At 63.9% G+C, this 22,093-nt stretch overlaps 1 protein-coding gene across 6 annotated transcripts in view; it reads right to left on the bottom strand.

Annotated features, from left to right (window-relative positions):
- ZFPM1 (zinc finger protein, FOG family member 1) overlaps window positions 1-22,093 on the bottom strand; it is a 69,648-nt gene that overhangs the window by 5,710 nt on the left and 41,845 nt on the right. For all 6 annotated transcript variants that reach the window (XM_082436862.1, XM_082436866.1, XM_082436865.1 and 3 more), the window contains 3 exons: window positions 12,080-12,213; window positions 2,506-2,608; window positions 706-918 (listed from right to left, as the gene is read on the bottom strand). In XM_082436862.1, the coding sequence (XP_082292988.1) occupies window positions 706-918; window positions 2,506-2,608; window positions 12,080-12,213 (450 nt within the window). The remainder of the gene's footprint in view (window positions 1-705; window positions 919-2,505; window positions 2,609-12,079; window positions 12,214-22,093) is intronic.

Raw genomic sequence — 22,093 nt, 5'->3', positions numbered from 1 at the left:
CCGCCCCCCCCCGTAAGGCTGCCCCCGCCCCTGGAGTGGTGGCGCCCTCAGGGCGGGCAGCTGTCCCCACCTCGGTGACCCCAGTGCCTTGACCGCTTGGTTTGGTGTGGATGTTGAACAAGGATTTGAGAAACGAGCGAAATCTCGTCGGTTCTCAGACCCTCCGCTGCTTGTGGGGAGGAGTGAGTGACAAACGTGGTCCCTCCACTCCAGCTCTCCTCACTGGCGGCTCTGCCCCAGGGGACACTTGGCCACGTCCTTCACAACTGGGAGGTGGGGATGGTACCAGCGTCTAGTGGGCGAGGGCAGGGCTGCTGCTGGGCACCCCACGGTGCATGTATCCAAGACTCCACCCCCACCCCGCGTGGCCTCTCCAGCTGGTGGTCTAGAAGGGCCCTCAGGACCCCGCGGAGCGTGTGCCAGAGGCGCCGTGGTGAGAAGCCCGCTCTGCTGCAGACCCTCCGGGAAGGCTGTGGGCCCGCCTCCCCGTCAGCATCTGTGAGCTCACCACGTGGCCCGCTGCACGCTGGCTGCACCCTGGAGCCCCTCCTGGGACCCCACCGCCAGGCCCCCGTGCACACCCCCGGGGCGCATGCCCTCCTCTGTTCAGGTGGCAGTGGTGACCGGTCTTTGCAGATCCTGAGCTGGGCACCGCCTGCAGCCCTGAGCCTGGGGTGGGGGGCGGGCAGGCAGCGGGTTACTCACTGTTGACAACTGCAGTCGCGAGGATGGACGCCATGCCCGCCTGCTGGGGCAGGAGCTGGATGTCGGCGGCGGGGGAGGGGGCCAGGCCCTCGGGCTCCGCGGGCTCCTCCTTCGCAGGCTGGCGGGGGGCGCTGTGGGGCTCGGCCACTAGGAGCACGCTGAGCCGCCCGCCCGTGGCCACCGGCCTGGTGAGCCTGCACCAGAGGGCGCCATCTGCGGGGGGAGGGCGTCTGTGACGGGGCGCCGGCAGCCCCAGGCCCCCACGGCCGCGCCTCCGCGCCGCCCCAGCTTAGGCACGGGGGTTCCGAAGCCGGCGTGGTGGCCGGGGAGAGGCCACACCCGGGGTCGCAGCTGTGGCCGTCTGGTTTCCGTGGCGCGCCTGCCTCCTCCGGGCGACTAGGTGTTGCCCCGGGTCGGCCTGCTCTTGGGGCCTCCCTGCCTGTGCCCGTCTGAGCGGGAGGGCCCTCTTCCGGGAGAGGGGAGCAGAGCGGCCGGGAGGGCCTGGGAGCCGCTCTCCCGCGCCCTAGAAAGGCCTCCCAGCTCCTCGCGGCTCAGCCAGCGCGGCTGTTGCCACGGTGGCCTGCGGGGGGCAGCCTTGGCCAACAGGACCCGGGCTGAGCTGCCCGCAGGTCCGGCCACCTCCAGCGTCCGGCGCAGAGGCGCAGGCCCCACGGGACCAGGCCACCTGGCTGGCATCAGCACCGCAGGGACCCTTGTGCTGCCTGCCTGGGCAGATGAACCCTGTTGACCAGGCGAGCAGGGGGGGCAGGCCAGGCACTGCTAGCTGGGCCACGTCCCCGCCAGGTGTACGAACCCCCAGCTGGTCACCTGCTGCCAACCTGGGCCCTCACAGCACCCCAAAGCAGGGAGGGTGGGCCGGGGTCCTCTCCCCCTACAGAGGGGGAAACAGGCACACGGGTGCTGTGCTAGCCAGGTCCTCGGGGTCAACGGCAGGTCAGATGGAACGCTCAGGTCCCCGGATGCTGACCTCAGCACCTGCTCTGACCCCTGCTGTGCCCTGGAGGCCCCCAGCTGGGGAGGGGCTGGGGGGGGGTGTTGGAGCAGCAGCCCAGCTTGCCCCTGCCCACCTCCAGTGGCCTTTGGCTCTGTCCTGAAACGAGGCTGCCCACAGGACATTTAGTCCAGTGTGTTCAGGAGGGGATGGTGAGGGCGACACCCCCAGAACATTCTACCAAAGCGGAGTCCCCCCCACCCAGAGGAAGGAGGTGGATTTCCCGTGGCCACGCTGCGGTGGATGGCTCTTGCTTGGCTGTAGAAGTTGTCACGTGTCTATCCCCACATCCTCCCCGGGATCTGAGCTGCCTCATCTGTAATGGAGGGGGGGCGTCCCCCGCCCTCCCAGGGCCACTCCTGGAAGGTGCAGGGATGCAGGAGGGACATGGGGCGCAGAGCTTTTCTCGGCTTCACAAAACAGAGGCCCCAGAAGGTGAGGGGACCTGTCCCAGGCCCCCCAGCTGGGTTTGGACGTGGCCCTCCTGACCACTCCTGGAGGGAGCCAGGCTGCACAGGGCCCTGGTCCAGCGGGCACCCCCAGGTGCCCCTGTGGTCTCCCAGAGGCCCCAAGGGCAGTCCTGGCCTGGGCCCGCTCTCCCCAACCCCTGGGGCTGACATCTGTCCAGCCCTAGGCGAGCATTAACGGGGGCGCTGGGCGTGTGGTGGCAGCGGTGGCCAGCCCCTCGGCCCGGCCCAAGCAGGCTGGTTTCCCTTTAAGGGCCGGCCCAGGGGGAGCCGTGACCCCCACCCTCCGGAAGGCAGTGAGGGAAGCGCCAGGATACCAACCCTTCCTGTAGATCTCCGAGTTGGCTTCGGCCTCGGTCAGGGCCCGGGGCAGCGTCCTCAGCCAGCAGGCCTCGTCCTCCAGCAGCAGGGTCAGGGCTGGGCTCTGGGGGCGGGGAGGGGGGTCAGCAAGGACTCAGTCATGCCCTCGGACACAGTCAGCAGGAGAGAGGCTGGCCGGGGCAGCGGGGGGCTCCCTGTCTTTGGCTGCGCCAAGCACTGTGCTGGCGACACGCATGCAGCAGGGAGCCAGTGCCTGCCATGGGTCAGGCGCTGGTTTCCCTTGGAAACTGAGGCCCAGAGAGGTGAAGCAACTTGCCTAAGGTCACACAGCCAGTGAGTGGCAGAGTGGGGAGGCACACCTGGACCTCCGTTCTTGCTGCCCCCTCCCTGGTGGGGCACTGGGCCGGGTGCAGGTTCCTCCCACACAGGCCCCCAGAGACCTGCAGAGTGAGCTGTGGGAGTGGCTGCACAGCACGCGGGCCCACCTCTGTCCAGTCCATCCTGGGGCCAGCAGACGTCTCGTCCCACCTGCCTGGGCCCAGCAGCCCCCTGAGGTCGCGGGCAGCAAGACGACCCCCCCCACCGAGGCTGGCTCAGCACCTGGCCTCCCTGCGGCTCGCAGACCGTGGTCAGCCCCTCGCCCAGCCATGCTCTCTCCGGCGGCCTGGTCTGCGAGCCGGGCCTCTGCAGCGCCCAGAGCGGAAGAGCACTCTGAGCTCGGTTCTCACTCGGGGCTGCCCGCGGCCCCCAGAGGGGGTGGCCTGATTTCCGGTGCCCTCCCCCACCCTCCCCAGGCAGCACTGCAAACATACGTCCCCTGTCCCAACATGGCCTGGTGCTGGGAGGGGGCTGGCCCTTGCCACACGGAGGCGATGAGGTACAGACCCTGGCCCTGCCTGGCCGCAGAAAGTTAGGGTGATGACCGCTGCCGCCCCTCAGGCCGCAGCCCCAGGGCTGGATGGGTTCTGGACGGCTCCTCTCCTGGGGGGGGGGGGGTCCCCAAGCTCCGCCACTGGCGCCGTGTGGAAAGGCACAGCACATTCGTGTCGGGAGTATTTTCTTTGTTTTATGCAAGTGAAAGCTTTTAAGTCAAACTGTGTATCAGAACCTCTAACTGAAGGACCAGTGTCACTTGCCGTCACCTGGATGGGGGCACCTGGCCAGGAAGCTACCGTGATGGGATGGCTGGAGCAAGTGACACATGGGAGGTTCCCTGACATGTTCTGGGCACCTCCCCGCCTGGTCCAAGCCCACGGCTTTACTGGGCTTTGCCTGCAGGGACCATGTGGGCTCCAGAGCTGGGCATCAGGTCCAGTCCAGACTCCCTGACTGTGCCCAATAGCCAGCACCGTGCCCGCCCTCCCTGGGCCCAGCACCTCTGTAAACGGCAATGCCCCGAGCCCGCGGGCTCCCTCGACCGTCCTTGTGCTGCCACCTGCTCTGGGGGTGGGTCACATCCCTCTTTGACTCAGTCTCCCCGGGGCACTGGGAAGTCGAAGCCTGTGTGAAGCCCTCCTTTCAGACAGTGCCCTCCTGTCACGTGACAAACAGGACAAACAGGAGTCCCGCCACCCTTGCTTCTCCATTCCCTTCGGCCAGCAGGACACAGCGGGCAGAGGCTGTGCCTTCGGGCCCAGGAGGCTGACGTCCACTGGGGCAGCAGGCCAGCAACCGCCAGGTTGTCAACGGGGGACGAGTGTCTCCACCAAGGAGCACGCTTTAACGGACGGCTAGCTGCAGGGCTGGGGGTCCCCGTCACCCACAGCTGGGGGCAGGCTGGGGGGGCGGCGCTGGCACAGCAGCGACTGACTGGCGGCTCCCACGTCCCAGCTATCCTGACCGGGGCCAGCAGAGAGGCGGAGGCCAGGGTCTCCCTGAGTCTCTAATGAATATTAATGAGTGGAGGAGGGAGAAAAAAATTAATCTGCCTGATCCTCCGATGGGTGCTGCGGTAACGATATGAAATCTAATTATTCGTCCCAATATTTCTAAACCCTCAAACTGAGACTGACAGCCTCCCGGTCGGTTTAATGCTTATCACTCCCGGGAGCGGCGTGTTCGCGGCATGATAAAAGCGCCCGCGCGCGGCTCTGCTGACGCTGCAGAACCCCTGAATTTCCGCGTCGGTCCGAGTGGAGGGGAGACGGCAGCGCTGTGTTCCCGGCTCTGTGCCTCCTGCTGGGAGCGGCCCCTCGCCTGGCGGCTGCCCTGGGCGGGCTGGGTGCCCGTGAGGGCGGGTGAGGGGCAGGGGACGGGGACGTGGGGACCTGCAGGGGGCTTGCATCCTGTGCCGCGCGCCCGACTTCCAGGAGGAGAGGGGCCAGGAGATCCAGGCCGTACGACCACCAGGCCCTTCACCCTCGTTTCCTCAGCCCTTAACACTCTGGGGGGCCCTGGCCCCCACTTAAATGGGGCAGGCTGAGTCCACCATCTCCAGCCGCCCTGCCTGTGCATGCACCCCAGGGGTACAGGAGCCAGCGCCCCACGGCTCCGGGGAGAGGAGCACGGCCCTGCCCAGTCTGCCCCTGTCCCCGTCCCTGCGGGGCGGCAACGCGCACTGTCCCGGGCAGCTGGACCCTGCCGTGCGCTAGGGCTACAGCTCGCCCCCCTGCCCCATTATTTATTTTCTCCCCCCAACCCCCAATTCCAAGCAGCCCTGGAACAGAAGCCCTTTTCTCTGGTGGTTGAAGGCACCGGGCCGAGGCAGGCTCCGTTCCTGGCCCTGCCCGTGGGCAGCGGGGTGCAAGCCTAAAACGATCAGAGATGTGTGCGCTGCCGGCCACCTCCCCTCCACCGGCGCCCCAGGCTCACTGCTGGGTCTGGGTCTGGGTCTGGGTCCAGCTCGCCCCAGACAGGCCGGGTGCGGCGTCTGCAAGAAGCTTAGCCCCCACCCTGCCTCAGCCCTGGGGCTCGCCCTGTCCCTCCCTCCTGACTCCAGGCCCCCCCACCCAGCCCCGGGACAGCGGGCGGCCACTTTAAATTCTCTGGGTGCATCTGAGAACCCTCCTTGTTCCCCCAACAAAGAGGTCAGTGTCTGGGTTCTGTGCCCGCTGATAACCATCAGAAACCCTATCTCTACCGCATCCGCTGTGACAGCCGTATCTGAGGCTGTTCCCAAACTCGCCGTGCAGCGCATGAAGTAGCGTCGAGGGGAGGTCGGAGGTCGGGGCTGGGGCAGACCTGGGGTGGGCTCTGATTGGGGCCTGCACCCGTCTCTCTCTTTCAGCGTGTCCTGAGAAGCCCCCACCTGCGTCCCACTCACCATCGCCAGAGGCAATGGCTTTCCGCCCTTGGCACCAGACGTTTCACGAGGCAAGAGAAGCACGACACGGGCAGCTCAAGGCATGGCCCCATCTGGCAAAGAAAGACCCATAATGCACCATGCCTGGGCTGAGCGCCTTCCCTTGGGAATTACTCCCTCTCACAGCCAGAGGGAGAGGGGCCTCGCCAGGAGGGCACCGGGCTCGTGCACTGCAGCCCCATCACCCCCTGGCCCGGGATTGTCCTGCTGTGAGTTTGGCTCTGCCAGGCGATGACCGCTGACAACAGCCTTTGCAGGGGCCCCATGTGGAGGGCCGCTCAGAGCCCATCTGCGGGGGGTCAGCTGGCGGCTGGGCCTGGATGGTCCCACGTCAGCCTCACAGGCAGGGGCTTTCTGCTCAGACCCGCTGCCCTGCTCGCCATCCAGGGGGTACCTCCCAGCTCTCACTGATGTCACGGTGGCCTCGTGGCTAAAGTGGGTGAGCCATGGGGGGACAACTGGACAGATGGATGGGCCGAGTGAGTGCGGGCCCATTCGTTCATTCATCCATCCATCCACCCATCCTTCCAACATCTATCTGTCCATTCACCGTCTACTCCTCCATCTACCTTCTACCCATTCACCCACCATCCATTAACCCATCAGCACATCCACTGACTCACCTATCTAGCCACCATCCACCCGTCCATCCACCTTCGACCCATCAATCCACTGTACACCCGTTCATTCACTTTTCACCTGTCCATCCATCCATCCAGCCATCTATCCACCATCCACCCGTCCATCCACCATTCTTTATCCATGCACACATCCACTCACCCATCTGTCCCTCCCCCTGTCCACCCGCCATCCAGCCATCCATGCACCTTCTGACCATCCATCTAGCATTCAACCTTCCATCTACCATCTACCTGTCTGTCCACCCGTCCACCCACCTGACCATCTATCACCCATGTATCCACTATCTACCTGTCTATCTATCATCCATTTATCCATCCACACATCCACCCGTCCATCCTCCTCCTACCATCCACACGGCAATCCACTCTCCATTTATCCATCCACATCTCCACTCACCCATCCATCCACATCCACCCATCCATCCACCATCCATCCGTTTATTCATCCACACATCCACTAACCCACCCATCCACCCGTCCATCCATCTCTGCTCATCGTTCTACCTTCCACCCATCAGTCCACCGTCTCCTGTCCATCCATCCACCATTAATTTATCCATCCAGTATCCACTCACCCGCCCATCCATCCACCCGTCCATCCACTGTCTACCTGTTTATCTACCTTCTACCCATCCATCCAACATCCACTCATCTGTCCACCACCCCGTCCATCCACCATCCACCCATGCATCCACCATCTGCCTGTCCAACGACCTTCTACCCATCCACCCGTCCTACCCCATCTACCAGTCTATCCACTATCCATGTATCCATCCTATATCCACTCACCCACCAATCCATCCACCCGTCCATCCACCCTTCCAACCACCCTACCTGTCTATCCACCATGCATTTATCCATCCACACATCCACTCACCCATCTGTCCATCCACCTGTCCATCTACCCATCCACCCACCCACCCATCCACTCACCACACATCCATCCACTTTCTCTGTCCGTCCACCATTTATCCATCCATCCGCCCCCGTCCATGCACCATCTACCCGTCCATCCACCAACCATTTTTCCATCCAATATCTACTCACTCACCCCTCCAACCATCTACGTCATCCACCACACCTGTCCATCCACCATCCACCTGTCCATCCACATACACCCTTCCAACCACCCTCTACCCGTCCATCCACCATCCATTATCCATTCAGTATCCACTCACTGCCCCTCCACAACCATCCCTCTACCATCCACTGTCCATCCACCTTCCACCCGTCCATTTACCACCCACTCATCCATCCACCATCCTTCTTCTACCCGCCCATCCACCATCCCCCCTCCATCAACCATCCACCTGTCCATCCACCATCCAGCCATCCATGTACCTTCTGCCCATCCATCTAGCATTCAACCTTCCATTTACCATCTACCTGTACATGCATCTATCTACCTGTCCATCCATCCATCTACCCATCCACCGGCTACTTGTCCATCTACTGTCCATCATCCATCCGCCATTTATCTGTCCATCTACCATCCATTTATCCATTCAATATTCACTCAACTGCCCCTCCACAACCATCCACCCATCCCTCTATCATCAACTGTCCATCCACCTTCTCCCCGTCCATCCACCATCCATCTACCTTCTACCTGTCTATCTGCCATCCATTTATCCATCCACACCTCCACTCACCCACCCACCCACCCATCCACCATGCACCCTTCTATACACCTTGTACCCACCATCCACCAATCCATCCACACATCCAATCACCCACCCATGCAGCCACCTTCTCCCCTGCCCATCCACCATGCCATCCAACTTCTACTCGTCCATCCACCATCCATTCAATATCCACTCAACTGATCCTCCACAACCATCCACCCATCTATCCACCATTCACCCATCCTTCCGCCTTCTAATTGTCCATCCACCATCCACCCTTCCATCAACCATCCACCTTCTACTCATCCATCCATCTACCTGTCCCCACCCATCCATCCAACATCTACCTGTACATATATCCAACTACCATCTACCTGTCCATCTCTCCATCCACCCATCTCTCCTCCATCTACATGTCCATCTACCATTAACCCATCCATCCATCTTCCACTGGTCCATCCACCTTCTACCCATCTATCTATCATCTTCCTGTCCACACATCCATCTACCCGTCCACCCACCATTCACCAATCCATCCACCATCCACCCACCTTTACCTATCCATCTACCATCACCCATCCACCTTCCATCTACCTGTCTATCCATCCATCCCTCCCTCCACCATCTACCCCTCCACATACAATCCATTTATCCATCTACACATCCACCCACCACCCATCCATCCATCCTGAACATTTCTTCTGCATCTGAGTACAAGTTTTAGAACTGCTGCGCCTCCAAGCCCTGGGTTGCTGTGGTGGAACCACAGCTGGATCCTAGGGGACCTTGAGGTCCCACAGCAAGTTGGTGCCAGAACCAATTCTCGACTCCTGGCAGGCTCTGCGTGCTGTGTCCTTTCTGGGGTACCACCCCCGACGCCCAGTGTGTGCGGGGACTGTGAGGGGAGACTCCTTGCCTCCCCTCCGGCCTGCAAGCAGCCTGGGCCTGAGGAGACCAGTGGGAAAGGGTTGCCACACCCCAGCGTCGCCCCTCTCCCACTTCCCTCTCCAAACAGCGACGACAAACTGCCTGGCGGGTGACAGGACGATCAGGGGCGGGAGGTACACGGGGGAGAGAACCGGGGCCCATCAGCTGAGCTCGATAAGGGGCCTGCTGAAATGTTAGCGAAAATATTTAGACAATAAATGAAGTATCGGAAAGGCACGCATATCTTTAAGAAATCAATCATCTTGTACGTGTGTCTGGACACTCGGCGCCAAGGCGGAGATAGCGCCTGCTGGGGAGATAAGGGTTAATCAAGGATTTAATTCTGCAGGAGATAAAGCTGCAGGGAAGAGCAGGCGGCTCCTTCCTCCCTGGGCCCCTCTGCACGAGCCTCAGAGGCCGGCTTCTCTGGCGCGCTCCCTGGATTATCTCTCCGCCTGGAGAGGGTTTCCAACCTCACGCCAAGGCTCCCCAGGCTGACCTGCGCCCTGGGCCCAAGGAGGACAAAACCCCCAGAGAGGAGACTGCAGGCAGGAGGGGAGGGCCTGGGGGTGGGGGTGCGGTGGGGATCCCAGGGCTGGTGTGGACATCTCCAGCCCCCCATCCCCGTCCTGCAGGGGTCTCTGTGGTTAGGAAAATAGTGATTTCCCCTCTGCTATTTGGTCCTGGTGACTTTGGCAAGTTACCTAACCTCTTGGAGCCTCAGTTTCCTCATCTGGGAAATGGGAACAGCAGTACCCGCCTCACGGCGGGTGGAGAAAACGAAGGGCCGAGTATAAGGATGGGCGCACAGCAGTGTGTCGGGAACACGCACCTGTCCATCTTGGAAGGGGTTGACTGTCCCCAAGGAGGGAGCGGAGGAGAGGTGCAGGCCCTGCTCAGGACACACTGAGCTTCCCAGTCCTCAGCCATCCCGCCTCTGTCCCATCACTGCTTACGGCTATTCTCTGAGTTCAGACATGAGAGTCACGGAGCTCCTGTTAACTCCCCCCAACGGCCTACCCTCTCTCTCAAGAGTCAGCTGCTGCTTGTACACCTCCAGTGACGGGGAGCTCACTGCCTACAGGGACTCCTGTAAATACCACAGCCTTGGTCACACAGTGGAGCCAAAATGTGGCTCCTTCCAAGGGGCTGAAATCCACACTGGAGCTCCCACTGCTGCCTCCCTGCTCGGGGCCACGGGGCAAGAGGGTCATCCCTCCCGCAGGGCTGCTGGCCACGCTGCCTGCCGAGCCACGCCCTGTGGAAAGCACCACGTGTGGATCACTGCGTTTAACCTGCCCGGCTGCCCCGGGAGGCCGCCACGTCACAGAGGAGCTGCTGCTCTGCCCACCCTCTCCTCTGCGGGGAGGTCGCAGGGTCCGCAGGCTCGGGCCTCAAGGACCCTTCAGGGCTCCCCTGTGTCCCCCCTGAGGTCCCAAAGGCTGAGGAGACAGAAGCTCAGAGAGGTGGGGGCCTGCCTGGGGGCACACGGCAAAATGGCCACAGGGTAGGAGACCCCAGGACCTGGACCCTGTGCCATGGGGATGGCCTGGCCTTGAAAGTGGGGGCCCTCGGTCCTGGGCCGCCTCCCACCCCCTCGCTGAGTGGCCTGGGTGAGCACCGCCCCTCTGAACCTGGCCACTCAGCTGGGACAGGCGGCGTGGGCAGTCCAGGGGCCTCAGCTGAGACGTCTCCAATCTCCCGAGGCCCGGGCCCCAGCTCTGAGGTTCTGAGGCAGCGTGACCCACAGCCCAGGCTTCGCTGCACACGGGATTGGGTGGGGGCTGTGAGCGGCAGTCCGAGGGTTGCAGCTGGGGATCCTGCCCACGGCTCTCTACCAGCCCTGCTGCAGGCCAAGTTCCTGGGGCCCTGGTTTCCTTGGCAGAGAGACGGGGGCTCTGCCGGGTTGGAGCTGGTCACAGCTGTTAAGGCAGCATTTGGCCTCCAGGCGCAGGGCTGGGGGGAAGCCCCACACACACAGCCCCGCCACTGCCACTGAAGGCCCATCAGAGGCCCACGAGGCCCAGCATCACAGGGCACCTGCCAGCAGTGTGTACCCTGGATCCAGCCACACCTGAATGCCACATTAGGAATGAGAAGGGCCCAGGCCATGGCTGTGCCTGCACATTTGGGGCACCTGAGCCTGGGCCTGAGGGGACCAACCCGGGTGCTGCCCGGCCTCCCAGGCAAGCGTCACCATGGCTAGGAGGTGCTTCCTGAACTCTCATCAAGCACAGGCCCCTCCCGGTTCCCACCACACTGTATGTGCCCATTCCACTGCCCCACACTTACTTGCTTCCCATACATCAACGCCCTTTCTTAACCAAAACGTATTTTAAAATAAGCATTTGTACCCTTTGGAAGAAAACGCCACACCGACTTGCCATAAACTGAAGGCAGCTCAGCAGTAGCCCTGAGACAAATGACAGCCCAGTGGTCATTAGCACGCGCTAGAGACGCTCAGGCAGCACCCTCTCCCTGTCACCTGGGGGCCCACAGGCACGGAAACGCAACGAATATCTCACCCTTGGTTGCAGCTGCCCCCAAGTATCCAGAAAACCACCTCGTTTACCACGAGGGGTGGCCCCCCCCGCAAAGCCCAGTGCCAGGGCGCAGTCCCTGCCTGCTTCCCCAGCCACAGGCCACAGGCCAGGTCCAGTCCCACCACTTGGTTCCTTATTGCTTCCTTCCCTTGAACGCCCTTCTCTTTCTCTGCCTCGCCAACTTCTACTCATTCATTAAGGGCCTGCTGAAAGAACCCCTCCTCTAGGCAGCCCTCCCTGTGTCACCTCGAGGTCCCATAGGCCCTGCATCACCTCCTCCAGGCAGCCCTCAGTGTGTCACCCCAAGGTCCCTAGGCCCCGCATCACCTCCTCCAGGCAGCCCTCCCCGTGCTCCCAGGCAGTTAACTCCTCCCTGCTCCCAACACCTCATGGCTGCATCTCCTGACACGTTTCACGTGGAGTGGCAGTTGCTCCTGCACGAGAGTCTAGCCCGGGCCTGGCTCAGGGGGCTGAAGGGGCCTGTGCCCTGGGCCAGACACTGTCCTGGCCACTGCGGCCGGGGTCAGGGCTCCTTACCGGTTCCACCTGCCCGGGGGATGAGGTTCTGGTCTGGATGCTCCCGCGGAATGGGCCCCAGGACAGGCCCTCGGCGAGGCTGCACCGAGCCCGCACGCACCTCTGTCCGTCCTGCAGCAGCAGCTCCAGCTCATCTGCGGGGAGAGATGTCAGAGGTGTGAGGAGGTCCGGGTCGCAAGTCCAGTCCATCCTGCGGCACCCGCCCCACCAGGAGCAGTTGCGGGGCTGAGGGCAGAGGAGGGAGGGTGGCCCTGGCCCAGGTTACGGGGATGGCGGCTGGTGCCGGGTCCTGGGGGCCAGGCCAGCCCCTGCAGTGAGACCTGTTCTGGGGGATGGCAGGCTGCAGAGACAGGACAGCGGGGGCGCCTGCAGCTGCACCTGAGCAGGCGGGCGCACCGCTCGGCGGGACCCTGGCTGCTGCGCTGGGACGCGTGTGCCTTGCACAGCCTAGGACGCACACACGGAGCCGGGTCACCCCTACCGCCTCACGTGGGGGCAGGCACAGAGTGGAGGACGAAGACGCCCACGAGACCGCCTCCCGTCCCCTCCACACGGTCCGCCCAGCCCCTTCCCATCAGCTCGAGCCCCAGCATCCGCAGAGCACGCCTGTGCGGGCAGCTGTGAAATGCTGGGCCTTGGCTCCCGTCTCTGAGACAGGGACCCCGCACCTCCCACCCCCTGTGGTTGGGGTGAGTACTGAGCAAGTCAGTCCTCTTAGCATGACAGCACAGGGCCCGGCGGGGGGAGCCAGGCCTGGAGCCAAGTGTTCCTCCCCTCCCCCCCCCACTGCCGGCCGAGGCCCTCGGCACAGCCGGACTGCGCTCGGGTAGCGCCAGTATCCCTCCCTGCAGGACCCCCGCCTGCCCTCTGGAAAGGTCTGGACCCAACTCCTGCCGAGGCCCTTGGTCGGCGGCTGCCTGTCCGAGCGGCCTGTCACCCGGCTGAGGGCCTAAGGCTCTCGGGCCGTGGCCACCTGTGCTGGGATCAGGGCCAAGCTGCCGGACTCTGCCAGCTTGCGTGGCCCGGGCTGTGGCTCCTGTGGCTCAGCTAGGGGAGCGGCATCTGTGGCCGGCCACCAGCAGGAGTCGGTTCCACTGACGTGGACAGACCAGCATCTGCCAGGAGCCCCGCCACAGACCTTCTCACGGGGAGGGAGCTTGGGGTTGCACAGGGTCTGCAGGTGGGCTCCCAGGTTCAGCCCGGCCTCAGCGCACGACCCACGTGACCTTGTGGGGTGGGCTGGATGGCGGCCCCCGAAAGATACCTCCGCCCGCAACCTGGGAATGTTCCCTTATTTGGAAAAAGGGTATTTGCAGATGTGACTGAGGTCGGATCTCAAGGTGAGACCATCGGATTATCCAGTAGGCCCTACAGCCAATGACAAATGTCCTCATAAGAGACACACAGAAAAAAAGAGGCACAGGAAGAAGTCCACTTGAAGACGGGGTGGGCACTGGTGGGATACAGCTGGGGGGACACTGCATCTGGAGCCCCTGAGGGAACGCAGCCCTGCCCACGCCTTGATTCGGGACTTCTGGCTCCAGAGCTGTGAGAGAGTAGATCTCTGATGTTTCAAGGCATGAAGGTTGTGTGAATTTGCCTGGGCCACCCTGGGAGACGCACACCTGGCACGTTACCTGCCATCTCGAGCCTTAGCGTCCCCACAGCCGCGGGGATGACGGTGGCCGTGCCCTCAGAGGGCGGTCCCTCCCCAGGCCACACGCCCTCTGCCCAGGAAGGCGGGGCCGCCTTGTGCCTCGGGTGCCACCTGGGCTGCCTGGGCCCACAGAGGCCTCACGTGGCCTGGCCTGGGCCCCAAGCAAGCGCTGCTGCATTGGCCCTGCTTCCTGGATCCCCGATCGGGCGGGCTGTGTCCTTAATGGGCCCGATTATCAGATAACTGCCGGCCTAATGGCACAGATAACGTGTAAATACACCAGGAGGCCCGGCTACAATGTTCTAACTGGGTCCTTGTCTTCCCCAGGGCAGATAAGATGGCAGGGGACCAGGACGGGGCCAGGAGGCGGCGCCCTTTATCGGCCCCGCGGTGAGGGGGACAGAGGCCGGCCGTGTCACTCTGCAGCCTGCCCACGAGGGGCCGTGTCCTCTACCCGTGCACCCAGGATGCCAGGGTCCCAGCCAGGGCTCTGCCCATGGTGCCCCCCCTCCCCTGGGCCTGCAGGGTGCCAGCCGGCATGCGGTCACCCGTTCCTGCCCAAATGGCCCTATGACGTCGGCCCTCTCCTGGTCCCCACCACCCCCCAATACAGATGAGGAAACTGAGGCCCCGAGAGGCCACATAGCTGGCAGTGGGATGCCAGGATCTGAGCCCGGGCCGCTGCTGTCCTGGGTATATCTGGGTCTCTGGTTCCCCGCCCAGCTGGCCCCAGGGCGTGGGTGTGTGGGGAGAGGCTGTCTAAAGGCAGGTTTGCTGGGCACTCACTTGGCCATCCAAATGGTCTGGCCAGCCATCCGACGGGTCTACATTCTCCTTCTGAGGCTGGCGGGGAGCCCACCGTGGGCTGAGCCGTGTACCACCTGCCCCCTCCCATCCCCCCCTCAGGACGGTGGGGTCAAGGCGGAATCATCCCGCTTCCCAACACCATGGCCGGTGCCCGTCCAGACAGCCAGACCTGCGCTAAGCCTCATGGGGTCGGCCCACACTTGGCCCTCCAGAGCGGGGAGGCCCACTCCCTCTCTGGACTTCAGTTCTGCCGCTGGGGCCACAGACGACAGTGACAGTGACCACGACTCCCTCTGTTGCCGTCACATATTTTCCTTTCAGTGTCCAGGGCCTGTTCCTGGCTTGTCAGGCCTGGGCCCCCAGTAGGAGACAGTGCCGTCCAGCTGAGGCCGGCACCCACCTTCCTGGGGGGAGGAGGAGCGGCGAATTCAGTTCAGTCTTCCCCAGTGTGGGCCAAGTCCCACACAGACTCAAGGACACAGCAGGGTCGGAGGTGGCTGGCCCAGGTCACCCTGTGGGCGAGAGGGGGCGGGGTGCAGCCCCAGGCCCCCAGTCTGCCCCTGGCTCGCTGCACCCGTGGGGTCCTGAGGCCCCTTTCTCAGAGCCCTGGCCCTGGCTCATCCCCAGTCCTGGCAGCCCCCCAGAGGAAGGGGCAGAGCCAGTGAGCCCCCGCACCCGCCCACGCTGCACCACAGACAAACTGCCGTGGCCCCTAATCGTGCCCCAGGGCTGGCGGCCCCAGCTCCCAGATAACAGCGTGGCTGGTGCTTGCCGTGGCAGCCACTCCATCTCCTGGGTATCACGCACCGCCAGAGGGAGGGCGGCTCCTGATAAAGGCGGCCGTTCTGCACGACGGGGCAGAACCCACCACTCAGGGCTTGCTGGGGGGTGGTCGAGGCCTGGGAAAGGCAGGGAGGCCAGGGATCTGAGGGATGTGGGCTCAGGATCGGGCAGTGGTCGCCATTGGAAGCCCCCTCCCTGGTCCAGGGGAGGCCGTCCCTGAGAGGCTGGGCATTAGAAAGGGTACCCCATGTGGGTGGATGCAGGGCCATAGCAGATGCCTGGCTCCATGACGGGAACATGGCTGGATCTCAGCCCCAGCTCATTCAGTGCCCTTGTGCAGTGCACAACCTGTGCAACTGTCCATGGTGGCCCTGGTGATGTTCAACATCCATCCACTCGGATAACCTATTTCCAGCTCCCAGTTCCTGCCCAACCCCTTGCACAGTCAAGCAGGTGTTAAAGCCCAGTCAGCACCTATCAGACACCCTCTCCCAACCAGAAATAAAACTGTATCCCAAAGAACGGGGGTCAGGAGAGGCAAGGCCACCTACTCCTCGCAGACTGGGTACCTGGTGAGGGCTCAGTTCAAGGCTGAGAATGAATGAAAGTATGAATGAGTGAGGAAGGGGCTGGGGGCAGGAGATGCTGAGCTCGGGATAGGAGCTGGCTGGGAGAGTGACAGACAGGAAGACACAGCTATTTTTAAACAGCCTCTGAAGAGCTGGAGGATCTAGACAGTGGTGGCCATGGAAATGGTCAGCTCCCAACCATACTGACAGGAAACTTGGGGCCCAGGGAGGCCCAGGGGTGCTCAAGCCACACTGCGAGCCCGGGCCAGAGATGGGGCCAGAACCCAGTCTCTGGACTCACAAAACCCCACGTGGGTACCTGGGGCAGAGCTGAGGGAGGCATGGCCTCTGCCCTCAGGGCTCCCAGGAAACATGGGTGGCAGCATCTCCAATGGTGGGCCAGTCAGGGTGGACTTCCAGGTGGAGGTGTCCTCTGCCCTGGTAGCCTCCTGTGACCCATGTCTCTGTTTCCTCCTCCCAGCTCCAGAGTGGGGCACAGAGGACTCCAACTCCGGTGAGGTCCTGGCCGAGTCCTCCCTGACCTCTGTACCATGGCCTCCGTCCCCACAACTGGACAGCAGGGGTGATGCGATTTGTCCTGGGAACTCCCAGTCCTAACACAATTCCTGGCTTCTGTTTATCGAGCCTTAGTCAAGCGCTTGGCATAATTCACAGGGATTCCTCCCAGCCATGCCGAAGTTATTCCCCCCGGTGTACAGAGGGAGAGACTGAGGCTCAGAGAGGTTAAGCAACTGGCCCAGGGTACACAGCTGGCAGGTAGGATTTGAACCAGAGCCCCAGCAGGCTCATGGCCAGGGCCTTGACACCCTTTTCTGGGTCTTTCTGGTCATAGGCAGGAGGCGACAGAGAAGAGGGCGGGGAGAGGCTGCTGGAGGGGAGGGGAGGGGTGGCAGGCGAGCCCCCGCTCTCCCGTTGCAGGGCTGACTCTCCCTGCTCTGCCCTCACTTTCCCCATCCGCAGCCTGGTCTCCTCTGGAGGAGGGAGCAGGCCCTGCACTGCCTGGGTGGACCTCCCCACGGGGGTCGGGCCATCACTACAGGCACAGTGTTGGGACAAAGACTAATTTATTCTGTCATACAACCCCACACACGTTATTTCCAGAGCAAATACGCCGCGCTGGGATTCAACTTCACCCCCAAGCATCTGTGAGAATCCAGACGAGAAAATTCAGCCTTTGCATATTTATGTGATTTAAACACCTGTTTAGGTCTTAAAACCCTTCGATGGCGTCCCGAGGGGCCAGGGAAAGGAGGCAGGGCTGGGCATCGCCGCCCCAGGCCAGGCTTAGGACCCCATCCTGGGAGCCCAGCAGCTGGGGTGGCAGCTGGGAGAAATGGGGTCTGCAGTCAACAAGCGGGCTGAGTCCTGCCTCTGCCCGGCTCTCGCTGAGCCTCAGTTCACCTGCTGGGCTGGCGGCTGCAAGAGTCGAGACAGCCTGTCGGTCGGCGCGGCCAGCCCCGCGCTTCCTCTCCCCCGGCGCCCGGGTGTCCCGAGGCCTACGGCCCCGCCAGGGCTGCAGGGAGCTGCCCTCAGACTTGGCTCTGCCCCACTCCCTGGAGCCCTTGGCGCCCTCCTTCAATAATACGCAAAACGAGCCGTGAGGAGGTTCTGATCTGCCCGTCCCCTCCCACAGGGGCGGCCCAGAGAGCTCGAGAGACCTGCTCCAGGCTGCGCAGCAAGGGCTGCACTCACCCCACCGGCCCTGAGCTCCTTTCTGACAGAATCTAGGGCTCCAACCCGGACCATCTGGCTCTGGGGCCCACCAAGCCCACACCCTAGGCCCCAGGCTCACTGAGCCACGGCCCCGCAGGCGGGCTGGCAGCGCTGACCGGGTAGCCCTGCTGTTTGCAGGAGTGTTGGTGAGCTCAGGGAGGCCTCCTGCGCCCTGCCGGCTGGCCCCTCCTTCCAGGGGCCAGGCTCTGTGCTAATGGCCATTGGCCTCCAGGGTACAAAGGCCAGCCGCCTGGCAGCCCCCCCCCTGGACAGTGGGCTCTGGGATCGGCGTGTGGGCGCCCACCCTGGGGTCACTGCCAGCACCCACTTATCTAATCGGCCTCATCAATCCCGCCCGGCCCCACCCTGCGGCTCCCGGGGGCCAGCTGGCCCTGGCTTTGTCGGGAGTGGCCCTATCTCAGGATCACGCTGTTTGCCTTTGATAAAAGTCACAAAAAAGGGAGAGAAAAAGGAGAGAGGGAGAGAAAACCCCAGGGGTGAGCAGGCCCCGCCCCAGCAGGGTTCTAGAAGTCTCCAAGGGCCTGGGCCCAGAGCAGGGCGGGCTGGGAGGCTGTGGGCCCCGAGGGGTTCCGCCAACTTGGAACCAGGCCCAGAGAGGGCGAGCGCCTCACTCAAGGTCACGCAGCAGACCAGGCAGCGGGGTCAGTGGGGGTCTGTGGGGCGGGGCGAGCCACCTCGCTGTCCCCTTGGCCTGCTTACTCATATGCTGGCTCAGCCCCTCCCACTGCAGACGCAGCTCACCGGGCCCCCCACGGTCCGGAACCGAGGGTGGTGGGACCTGCCCATGGTCACCAGCTCTCGAGTCCAGCCGTTTTCCTGCCCCCAACTTGACCCTCCTGACTGGGTGGCAGCTGAGGCCCTAGGAAGACAGAGAGATAAGGGGACAGGGGGTGGAGGCGGTGTCTGTCCTGCAGCTCTCAGCAGCAGGGCTGTCCCTGCCCTTCTGGGACTGAGATGCCTGGCGGGGGGAGGGAGCGCCTAGTAACCCAGCTGCCAGGGGATGAGGCCTGACCCCCGTCATCCCCGAGGCTCCAGGACCTGGGTCAGTACCAGGGCATGTCCCTTCCTGCCCGTGGCTTCCTCTTGTGTGAAGTGAAGTGGGGGATGAGGGTGCCCACCTCCCAGGCCGTTGCAAGGTCACATGACACAACAGGTGCAGGGCCGAAGGGCAGGGTGGGTGCTCAGTGACCACGGGAAGCTGGCAGGGGTCCGGCTGGGCTAAGCTGCAGTCCCTGCACGACCCTGACCAGGCTCTCAGCCCCTCTGGGCCTGGGGGGACCCATCCTCCAAACAGACGACCCCAGTGCCTGCTCTCAGCGGTGACGGGGCTTCCTGCAGCCCAGGTGCGGCGCCGCGCGACCACCGTCCTCGCCTCCACGGCAAGTGCCGCGGCAGCGGGACACAGCTGCAGCCACCAGCAGCCGCCCGCCTGGGTGCCCCGGCCCCGGTACGCTGTGGGGTCCGCTGCCCATGGCGGGGCAGAGCCCTAATCACGTGGATACACCGAACAGGGCTCCCGGGCAGGCGCAGGAGACCACCTCCTGGGTGGTATGAGAGGCGCGAGCCCGACCACGCGGGGTGGGCACCACCGAGGCTGTGGGGGCCCGTCTGGACACTCAAGGCCTGGGGCTGCCCACCCTCCCTTCTGCTCCGTGGTCACGGAGCCTCTGGGCTGGGAGGGGAGGGCTCGTCTGCGTGGATGCCCAGGCCGTGCTCGCGTGTGCCCCTCCCGTGATCCGGCGGGAGGGGGCAGACGGGGCCTGGAGAGAAACGGCCAGCAGACAGCAAATTCCCATCAGCTCCCCGGAACACCCCCACTTCTGGGCCCCACCCTGTTGGCCCGTTTCTGATTCCTGTTTATAGATGGGGCAACAAGGCCCCGAGGAGGGGGGACTGGGGACAGGCGAGGAGGGAGACCTGGGCCCTGGGGCATGGGGAGGGCTGTGGGACTGTGCACGGTGGGCAGCCAGATGCCCTGCAGGAGGCCCGCACATCTGCTGTAGCTGTGCGGCTTCTCCCATCTGGGCTGGTTGCCCAGGCCCAGGCCCAGGCCATGGCGAGGCTCCCACCCTGGCTGCTGACAGGCTCTTCTCTGAGCTGTCCCGCCTTTCAGGGCAGGAAGAAGGCAGACAGGCCCACGCAGCCTGGGGCTCCAGGACCAGGAGACCCAGGGCCATGGGGCACCGGCCTGTCCCCTGGATCAGGCCACACCTGAATGCCACATCAGGAAACAAAAAGGGGCAGAGCTTGATCCTAACCCTGGGTGTCACCAGTGACCACGGCGCCTTTGGAAAGACTCAGGCTCCCACCTGTGACTCATGGGGACAAAGTGTCAAGGGGACATGGTTAAAAAAGCTTGGGGTAAAAATGGGTGCGGTCCGTTTCCTCTGCTCTCTTCCAGTTGAGGAAAGCAATTGGAGAGGTCAAGGGATTGTCTGAGGTCACACGGCCAGCAAGTAGCACAGGAGAGTGAAGCCCAGATCCCTCTGACCCCAAAGCCACGACCCCAGTGCAGGCGGTGTGCCCTCGCTCACAGCAAATCTGGCACATCACGGGGCCGGACGCTCCGGACCCCAAGCACGATCCTGTCCCCATTTCACAGGCGGCAGCAACGGAGCCGAGCGGGGCAGGAGACACTCCCGACGCCAGCCCTGCACACAGGCCCGGCCCCAGGACCCCGGCCCCGAGGCAGGCAGTACAGCCTGGATGGAAGGAACAAGCTGACGTGCGCCCTCCAGGGAAGACGGGCCGAGGGAGCCTGGGGCGCACGTGAGCGCTGGCTCAGGAGCAAAGCCACTTGAGCTGCTGATCCTCCAAGCGCTCTCCGGGGCTGGGTGAGGGTTTCCACCAGCCTGGGCGTCCCCACAGAGCCCCTCGGAGGGCCTGGACCCTCGCAGGAGGGACCGGAATTGGGAGAGGAAGCTGGAGGGGCCGGGGAGCTATGAGCTGAGGGCACACATGAAAACGGGGACTGGCCATTGCAGGTTAAATACCAGATGTCACGTATGGCCTGGGATCTCTGGCCTCGTGGGGGGAAGCGGACACCATGGCCGAGCCAGGCTCTGGTTCCCGCAGGGCCACGACCTGCTGGAGCCCAGCCGCCGGCTGCCGCCCTCGGACGGTGAACGCCTCTCCTAGCCTCCCAGCCCCATCTCCCGGCTGAGATGCCGCCCCAGCCCGCGCCCGTCCTGCGGCCAAGCTCCCCGCATCACTGTTGTGTTGTTTATGTTACTGAGGGCCCGGCTCCGAAGCTGTGACCGTGACCAAGATGGATGGATGCCCATTTCCCTGACGGTGAACGTTAGAGGAGAGGACGCTCCTGGGAACTGCCCCCAGCGGCCCCTGGGCGTCCCTGGTCCTACCGCCGCCTGGGGAAGCCTGCCGCCTCTCCGCTGGCCCTGGTGCCCTCTGCCGGCACCCAGCCCCCCGAGTGCCGGGCCGGGCAGCCTGTGCACAGCCTGAGCCTCCCTGGACGGGGAGGCCTTCTCATTCCAGCCCAGAGGTTTTCAAAGGGCTTCGAGCCCAGAACGTCCTTCCTAAGAAGTTGCCCACAGACCCTGCACTCACAGTGGCCGGTGGCAGGGGCTGGCCTGGAGAGGGTTCCGGAGCTCAGACCCGACAGCGCCTCTCAAGGCCCTCCCGCGGGGGGGGACACCTGTCCCCACACCTGCTGCCTGCCAGCCTCCCCTCTCTTGCCAGGCTCTGCCCGGTGGCTGCGTCACGCGGGGCAGCCCGAGCGTGGGGTGGAGCCGGCAGGCAGGCGAGGTTCCCGGAGCTGACGGCAGAGGGGGCTGGCAGGGCGGCACTGCAGCCGGTCCAACGTGGGCCAATGGGCGCCAGGCACGGTGCCTGCCACAGGGCCCGGGCTGGGGAGGGCCCCCCGGGGGCACGCGCTGGCTGGGGACCTGTGTTCCCGAGTCCCCTCACGCGTGCACTGGGGGCGACGCCATCGGCTGCCAGCCCCTCCCCACCTCCGCCGGCTTGCTGTGCCCTGAGCTGCTACCACGTCCAGCACCATGGAGTCCACGTGTGTATTTTACTGACTCCCAGTCTCTCCGCTAGAATGTCAGCCCCTTGGGCCAGGGTCACGTCAGCCGGCTGTGTCCTAAAAGCTCCTGGGCCCAGTGGACCCCCGCGAGCACCTGAGTCTGGAGGACAGCGGCCAGAGGCGGCACTGCGGCTGGACGCCCGGGCCCTGCTGACGAGCCACAGGCCTGGGAGAAGGGGCATCTGGTCCTGCTGGGCCGGGCGGGGGGCGGGCGGGGGCAGTCCTCCTCCTCTCTGCTCTCACCTCCCCTGACCCCGGGATGCACAGAGGCCCAGAGTCTCACCTCGGGCTCCAGCTTCCCATCTGCAAAGAGGTGGCATGGGGGGTGGGCGAGGAGCAGGACATGCCGCCCCCTGGGCCTGGAGTCCACTGTGGATCGGCCCCACCAGACAGCT

This window comes from Balaenoptera physalus, assembly GCF_965194825.1.
Source record: "Balaenoptera physalus genome assembly, chromosome: 19".
NCBI classification, from domain to species: Eukaryota; Metazoa; Chordata; class Mammalia; order Artiodactyla; family Balaenopteridae; genus Balaenoptera; species Balaenoptera physalus.
Note: the sequence above shows the minus strand (reverse complement) of the source record. Positions and strands in the feature narration are given on the sequence as shown.